Here is an 8312-nt window from a genome sequence, read left to right on the forward strand (position 1 = left end):
AATTCTTTATTTTTGAAAAGTGACAGTGTACATTAATCAATATTTTAATAAATATAAATGCACCTGCTAGTCCTTTTACCTGATGTTAAAGGGCATCCCAAAATAAATAAAATGAAGAGTACAACATGCACAACAGGTCAAATTGATTGACATTGAAGATTCCAACATTAGATTTCGTTTTTCTAGATTAAAATGTGTCATTATGAAAATTAAAGGCAGTATTTGTATTCTGTGTTAGGCGTTATTAACTGACGTGATTCGTCATTCAATCAAAAGATTGCTGGCATCTGACAGACTATATTTGTGCGTAATCATTTACATTGGCTACACTGAAATTGGAAAACAAATTCAACAACACAATATCTGGCATGATAATGTATTTATTTCAAGATACATTTTCACCCGTTGCACACGAACAAATGAGACAACAGGCACGTGTGCTTTTTCCCACACGTCGGCACAGCACGGAGAACACGTCGACATCCACATGCACAAACGAGGCCCCGCAATGGTTGCTACGGGAGACGGGCAGTGAGTGATGATGTCACACAGTGGACGCAACCCAAAAAGGGGGGACGTGGAGGGGGACTAATTGCTAAAATATTAACACTGAGCACCATAATAAACAATAAATAGTTTCCATTTGGACAATAAACGTTATCATAAACTTATGTATATTCCTTATAATCTGCTCACTTTCCCCAACAAATAAGCAGCGTACACGTTCATTCATACTTTCTCAGCGTTACAATACCGTGTGTGTGTGTGTGTGTGTGTGTGTGTGAGCAGGGACACACAAGGGTGGTCTACAGGTGATGCTTAGCTTGTTGGGGGATCACATGCAGACTGATATGTACAAGTTCAGCTTGTGGCCGTTAAAAGTCGTCCTCCTCCGTCCTTGCCCCGCCCACTTCCCGCGCTCTATTTCAGGTCTCCGGCGTCCCCCTGGATGGTCTTCTTGATGCGCAGCAGCATGGTGGTGAGCCACTGGTCCAGGCGGGACACCGAGTCAAACTCCTTGACGGCCTCGGTGAACGCCTCGCTGTTCTGCTCCTCGTGGGCCTCCAGAAGTTTCTGTGTGCACGACCACGACAAGGACCGGTCACAATCATGCAAATAATGAGAAGAATTGTCTGTTTCTTGGCTTGTTTCAAATTTCAAACCCAGAAAGAAATGGAATATATCATATCAGACATTCACAGGCCACGGTATTAGGTACACGATCTCATGAGATGTAAGACTTTACACGTTTGGATTCATTTAACAACATTACGTTTCTCTTTTCACTGTCATATATCATCGAAGAACCTTCAAATGAAATACACTTTAATGTACAATTAAATACTTCACTAATGTATATGCGCCATTTCCGTCTATATACTAATATATATATATATATATATATATATATTACTATTATTATATATATTATAATAATATATATAATATTATATTATATATATATATATGTTAGCGTTGCACGCATCCAAATGTATTTAAATATTTCATGTATATTAATATCTATTTTTATACTTGTGTATATACTCTATACATAATGAAAAATAAATTTAAAAAATGTCCATCTAAGAAAGAAACAAATCAACAAAACAACATATGGTTTTGTTTATTTTTTATATTTAGAATATTAAATTTTCCCCCAATTTTAAATAGTGTGACATAAGAAAAAAATATTCTAAGGTAATTCCATGTGGCCTAAAAATGTCGAAATACTTCAAAAAAACCAAACTAAACAAATAACTATATGGAACACCAAATTGGAGTGTTTCTGAAATGAACACAAATGGTTGAAATACAAGACAGATATGCACAAAATACTTCACAACTGGAAACGATTCGCCTTATAATAAATAATACATAAATACAATTCACTTGACCTTTAACAGTTTCAGCTCTCTTGAATCTGAGAAAGCGGGAAACATCTCCTCATACTTCTCGATGGCCAACTGCAAATAGACACACACCGTTTTGTGTGTATAAAAACATTCAGGAAATAATCTTCATAAGAACAGATGGAGTCAGGCGTGTGCGTGCAGTGGTTTTGTGTGCGACCTTGGCGTTGAGCTCGTCCACGATGAAGTGACACAGTGAAGCCTTGAAGAAATACTCTTTTGCGTTGTACTTCAACAGCGGATTGTCCATTGTGCTCATGGCCACCTGACACACACACACATACACACACTCAATTTACAATATGCTCTTATTCTTCATCTTCCAATAAAAAGAACAGCAAACCTTTCCGACACCGGTCCCGTCTCATGCCAACGAGCCACTGCTTTTTGCTTTAACGATTACCTTCAAATTATTTTCTTTTATATTTATATTTTTCTACATGGATGTCGCAATTCCATTTTTTTGCAGTCCAAGTCCGAGTCACTTGATTTTGAGTATCTGCCGATAAAGAGTCCCGATCCGATACCAGGGCAATGCATTAAGGAGAGAGAAAAAAAAAAAAAAAAAAAAAGACAGCGTATCCAAAATGTCTCAACTGTTTGCAATTTTTGTCGTTTGGATAAAAGTATCTCAACATGATCTCTTTTTTTATATGGCTAGAAGTCTAGTGCTGCAAGTAAACAAATCAAATATGTTTATATCGCTGGTGCAGCACAAAAATAATGAAGCAAACAAATGACATTTGAGTATCCCGTCTTATATGGGACAAACCCAAATCTAAAAAAACTAAATATCACAAATCACTATAATTAAAAAAAAAAAAAAAAAAAAAAAAAAAATCACAAAAATAAATCACAATAACAACAAAAAAATCAGAAATCGCAGTAACAAAATGAAGATCTTCTTAATTGGTCAAAGAATTCATTTCACACAATGCCACATTGCAGAAGTACAATTAGAGCACTTAATGTCCCTTCTGCAATTTATTTGTACCTCAAGATGATTTTGGTCACTTGACCGTGACCTTTAAAAATTGGGAAAATACAAAAAAAAAAGATAAAATCCAATCTTTTCACCTGATCCCGAGCATCTGAAAAATACGTGATCGGCCCGAGCGACGACGATGACGTGACGCCTCCGCTGGTGCATTTCTTCAAAATCAAATAATCTGTAAGCCATTTATTTCTTCGAGTGGTGTTGCGGGACGACTAATCATCTATCCATGTACCTATCTATCAATCAATGCAGTGGGAGTGCGAAAGGGTCTTGAGTTAGGGCTGGTATGAGGCTTTGGGGGATTGCGCAACCTGTTCGTAGATCTCGATGGCTTTCTGGTACTGCTCCAGCTGGGCGCTGTAGTGCCCCACCTTCAGCAGACACTTGTTGGCCGAGCTGAAAGCACACAAGCCCCACGGATTCAAATCGGGGAACTTTTGTGTCTCGACGGCGCTCGCCGCACCGGAAAAGTACCTGTTCGACTCTTCTCCTTTGTAATAGTCTGCCGCCTGCTCGTAGTGGGCGATGGCCTGTGGGACGCGACGCCGCATACGTACGGTTAAATATAACGATGGCGGGGATTTGCGACGTCGTGCCGGGTTCACCTTCTCAATGTCGACCAGCTCCGACTCGTAGATCTCTGCGATGGTGATGTGATGTTTGGCGGCGATGGTGAAGCGACCCTGCGCGTGACGCACACGGACGTTAATATCTCATAAATCCGGACCAATGCGGCAACTCATGTAGAAGACGCAGCTTTTAAAGAGTCGTCAGATATCCACGTGGACCAAGGAATGTGCTCTGTGATGCCACTACGAGGGCCAGTCAAAACGTACTGAGCTCCATTTATTTATATTTATATTATATTTATTAATGAAAGTCTTTAAACTCCAAGCTGAAAATGTCAGAAAAAAACGTATTTTATTAGTAGGTGACATGAAATTGGGCTCATTACTTTTTGACTGCCTCTTGTACTATCGTGTGTGTGAACAACATTAAACAAATGGATGTTCTCTATTTGCTAGCCTAATACAGAATAACAATACACACCTATATCAATGCAACAATATCTATTTACTGTCATCTTTTTGATTATACCATAATTAAGGAAAATTTGGAGAAATATTGGACATATTGAGTGGGACACTTTCCACAGGACCATTTGTTTTATTTTTATTGTTTTTAATGAACTGTAATATCTACAAACATAATGAACTTTCTGTTCTGTCAGGCACACAATTAAGATTTATTGACTGACGTATAGTGTCAAATTTGAATATGATCGAAAACATACAAGTTTTTGGGTGACACATAACAATAAGGGAACTTTTATGAAAGGCTTTATCGATTAGTGTGTTAAGGCTTTATGAAATACGAAGTACAGAACTTAACTAAATACTTTGTTCAGGCTTAATGCACAGTATAATTAACCCACATTTCACCTATCCGTCATCCATTCATACAAAACTGTCGTTTGATGGCAATTCCTTAATCATTATTGAGCCCTTTATAAACAAATGAACAAAGCATTTGGCCTTAATCGAATGCGCTACTGTTTTTTTTTTCTTCCCGTAGCTTTTTATCCTAACCAACTTAACACATTTGGCATTTTTTGCACGCGCACAGACCATTTAGTGCAAATTAACTGCAATCCTACGTGATGCAAGCTAAAAGGCAAGAAGGAACAAGAGTCCAACAAGCACAAATCCCCCTCGCGTGACACCAACGGTCACACAGATCCTCACCATGTCGGTGTAGATGTCGATGGCTTGATTGAGACAGTTGATGGCCTCTGCAAGGAAACAACAACAACAACGCGAGCTTCTAGTCCATCAAGGCCCAGTGACAACGGAACAACGACGGCGCTTCTCACCCTGCGGGTCGGCCTTCTTGTAAGCGTTGCCCGCATCCACGAAGCCGGTGGCCGAGTCCAGTTTGTTTTGAAGCTGCATGTGGAGCCGGGCCGCCTGGCAGAACGCGTTGCCGGCAGCTAACGCACACGCACACACGCGTGCAAACAGTGAGCGCTGCTGTGCTCATAAGTGTTGCTGTCAAGTTGCAGAGCTGCTAATAAGACAATTAAAATTTCATAGCCGCACCCGAAAAGAGGCTTGAATGGAGAACTAATTGTAGCCGCATGCAATTTGTCTTTGAACACATTTAGCGCGTTTCTTGTCGACCTTCAACTCTGCTGAGTCACGAACGGCCTCCGAGCGAGCGTGCACGTTACGGCGTCTGTCCGACGGTCATCTTAGAATCGCGTGCGTGCGTTTTCTCACCGCTCCAGTTCTTTGCCATCTTGAACATGTTGGCTGCTCGGGCGTACATCTCGCAGGCGTCCTCCACCTTGTGGTTTCCACTGTAACCCGCACACACATCCAAACAAACATAAGTGGCCCAGGTGGGGCCTCGTTTCGTTGTCGCGACCTTCCGCTGCCAGTGATCGTTATCGGCAATGTGAGGTTACGCTCCGATGGACGAATGCAGAAAAGCGCAGTTGTTTGTTTACATTCAACCGTCAGTCATGCGTCATTGTGAAGGGAGCGCACGGGTCTTCTTGGGGTCTTCTTGGAGTCTTCTTGGCTCCCTTGTCTGGACATTCGGAGCTCATTGAACATTATAAACCAACAAAAATAAGGTTTGGCAGCAGCCAAAGGAGAGGAAAACAGTCTGCTTATGTCCAGGTTGACCTTTTACGGCATAATCATCATTTTATGAACCAATGAGTGATATTTAGTCCCGGGTCCCGACTGACATTGCCTACTGGGCACCGGGGGTCGACACTATGTGAAAAATAAAAAAGTAGGCTGCGTGGAAAACAGACGTGACCCATTTTAGTCGTCAGTTTTGAGGACGCCGTCTAATTGCAGACATGTCAGCGTTCAGAAAAGGAGTGAGACACAACGTTGACTGTCAATTGACTGCAGGACCACGTTGTGATAGTAGCACAACTCAAAACTAGACTTTACACGATCAGGATTTTTGAGATCGATCACCAGTGAGTTGAAAAAAAAAAAAACGATAACCGATCACCGATCCGATCACAAGATGGAGAAATGTGTCTATTTAAATGACCTGTTCATTTATTGCATATACTTGTGTACTTAATTGCTCCAAACATTATATTTACAATCAATAATGTATCTGTGTTCCTCTGTTTATGCCAGTGAGGCAAAGTGACAGACAGAACAAATGAATGGTCTTCTATTAGATGGCAGGAAGTAAACACAGTCATTCATGTATCCACTTTTCGTGACATTTTTGTTTGTTGCTGTGCCGTGAGATTTTCCAATTGTAAAATATGTTCCTTGGCTGCAGAAAGGTTGGAAATCGAATCAGTCAGGACAAACCAACATTACAACGTGACAGAAATAATGGGTGCTAACTTACTGTAATTCTATTACTTTATTTTAAATTAAATGACTTCACCTACACCAAAACTTTAGAGCATGATTCGACAGAATCTCCTGATTACAAACTTTCGACTTTTGCATGGAAGCCGCACATGACTGTAAAACGGGAGTTTCCGTACGTCATACTCTGAACTTGTTCAAGAACAGATTTATTACTGTTATTATTATTTTTTAAAACCGTTGCTTGTGACTTGCACTACAATAGTTGGTTTCGTTCCATCAGTGGTTCAAATAAGGACATTTTGAGAAACTACAAAATGTTGGTTAAAAAAAGGTCAAGAATAACCGCTACACTCCGGAAACCACTGTAGCATAAATAGTGAATTAAAAGTATCTGTGAATCAATTTATTGATCCGTTTTTTTAAATACATGTGGTGAGCTACGAAAACGCCCGTTCACGTGATCTCGCGTTGCACCGCCCACTTCCACCTGCCGCGCATGCGCATAACGCACACCGCGACTCCACTGCGATTTTGTGCCGCCGCCCCCCTCCCCCACCCCCCCTGCGGGTCCACAGCGGCCTCACGCTCCGCGCACACGCCGCAGAAGGGGATGGGGAGCGTGGGGGAGTATATGCGCACACGCACGGTGCGTGACAGGCCAACACCACGCCAGTGACTACGTTTGGAAATCGAACGAAGTACACAAAATGTCACCTATCGCTGTGATTGACCATAAATAACATACGAAAGCATAACGACCGTGATGACATAATGGCGTCATCATTGGGAAGAATATCCCGCATCATAAAGCAACACTTGTTAGCTGTTCCTCCGCCCACTCGCCAGCACAGACGTCAACACCCAAATAAACGGGAAGCGGCCATTTACCCGAACATTCCGCCGAGAAACGAGCCAGACGCTTTGACCTTCTTGTCGGCTTCGGCCATGAGCTGCATGGCCTCCTTCTCTTTGCCGCTGTTGTCCATGGTGGCCCCGGCCGGGTGGCTGTGCGCTGGCTGGCGGGCGAAGGTGAAGGTGAAGCGGGGTGACGGTCTGAAAACGGCCCGATGTTACGCAGTGGAGGCGAAGGCGGGGAGGGAGGCAGGAAGACGGAAGAGCCCGCGGGAGGGAGGGGGCGGGGGGGGGGAGGCAGGAGGACGGAAGAGCCCGCTTGGTGCTGAGGCTGAGCGGAGTTGGGCGGCGCTTCTTCTTCTACGGCCACAAGAGACGAGAGGCTCGCCGTCGCCTCCCGCTGGACGAAAAGTCAACGGCACAAACCCAGCGGCAGAATGGATTTTTTATTTCGTCTTAACAGTGATCACAACACAATAATGGGATATGAAAATATTATTAATTACTGGTTAATATACTGCTTTTATTGAAAGCCATGTATTGAGGTATTGTTATTGAAATATATTACAAAATTTGAATATATATATTCAAGGCAGGAGGATAAAAGGTTCATTTCTTTTTACATTATTACATTTCGATTATTGAAAAAAATATATTACATTTGAAATATATACATAAATTATGAAAAATATATTCATTTTTATATCATATCAGGGTATTGTGTTGTGCATTTTACATTAAACTTTAATCATTTACTTAGTATTGAAGGGTGCTGAGACAATTTTGTGTTCATTGCTTATTTACTGTGAGAAATAATAAAAATATACTGCTCAAAAGACTAAAAGCCCAACAAGAGAGAACATTGTAAAACTGAAAAAATATATTTCTTATTCCAAATGTGCCACCAGTTTCCAAGGAAATGTAAAGTGAAGCAAAAATTGTTATTTTTGATGCCATACCACTTTCAAGCATGTTTTATTGAGAAAAGAATACACAGAGCATCATTTCTAGTTGAAACATTTTAATAATAGTTCCTGAAATATGATCCAGTCAAACCATAGAACAATTAAAACAGCGACGCATGCTCAGTTGAATCGTCTGCTCAGTGCTTTTTGTTGGACTGTGTTGTTAAATAAATGATTACAGTTATTATTTGGACTTGACCAGGGGAAAAAATACAATAGGAGTGCAGACGCG

General features: G+C 41.3%; 1 protein-coding gene across 1 annotated transcript; it reads right to left on the reverse strand.

Moving 5' to 3' along the window:
* Positions 1-364: 364 nt before the first annotated feature.
* napba (N-ethylmaleimide-sensitive factor attachment protein, beta a) lies at positions 365-7381 on the reverse strand. Its single transcript, XM_061690719.1, has 10 exons — positions 7152-7381; positions 5187-5266; positions 4781-4897; positions 4653-4699; positions 3513-3590; positions 3382-3437; positions 3219-3303; positions 2071-2175; positions 1896-1964; positions 365-1074 (listed from the first exon to the last, which is right to left on the reverse strand). The coding sequence occupies exons 1-10, from the start codon at positions 7247-7249 to the stop codon at positions 922-924; spliced, it is 888 nt and encodes a 295-aa protein (XP_061546703.1). The 5' UTR covers positions 7250-7381; the 3' UTR covers positions 365-921.
* Positions 7382-8312: the final 931 nt, after the last annotated feature.

This window comes from Phycodurus eques, chromosome 11 (assembly GCF_024500275.1).
Source record: "Phycodurus eques isolate BA_2022a chromosome 11, UOR_Pequ_1.1, whole genome shotgun sequence".
Classification (NCBI taxonomy): Eukaryota; Metazoa; Chordata; class Actinopteri; order Syngnathiformes; family Syngnathidae; genus Phycodurus; species Phycodurus eques.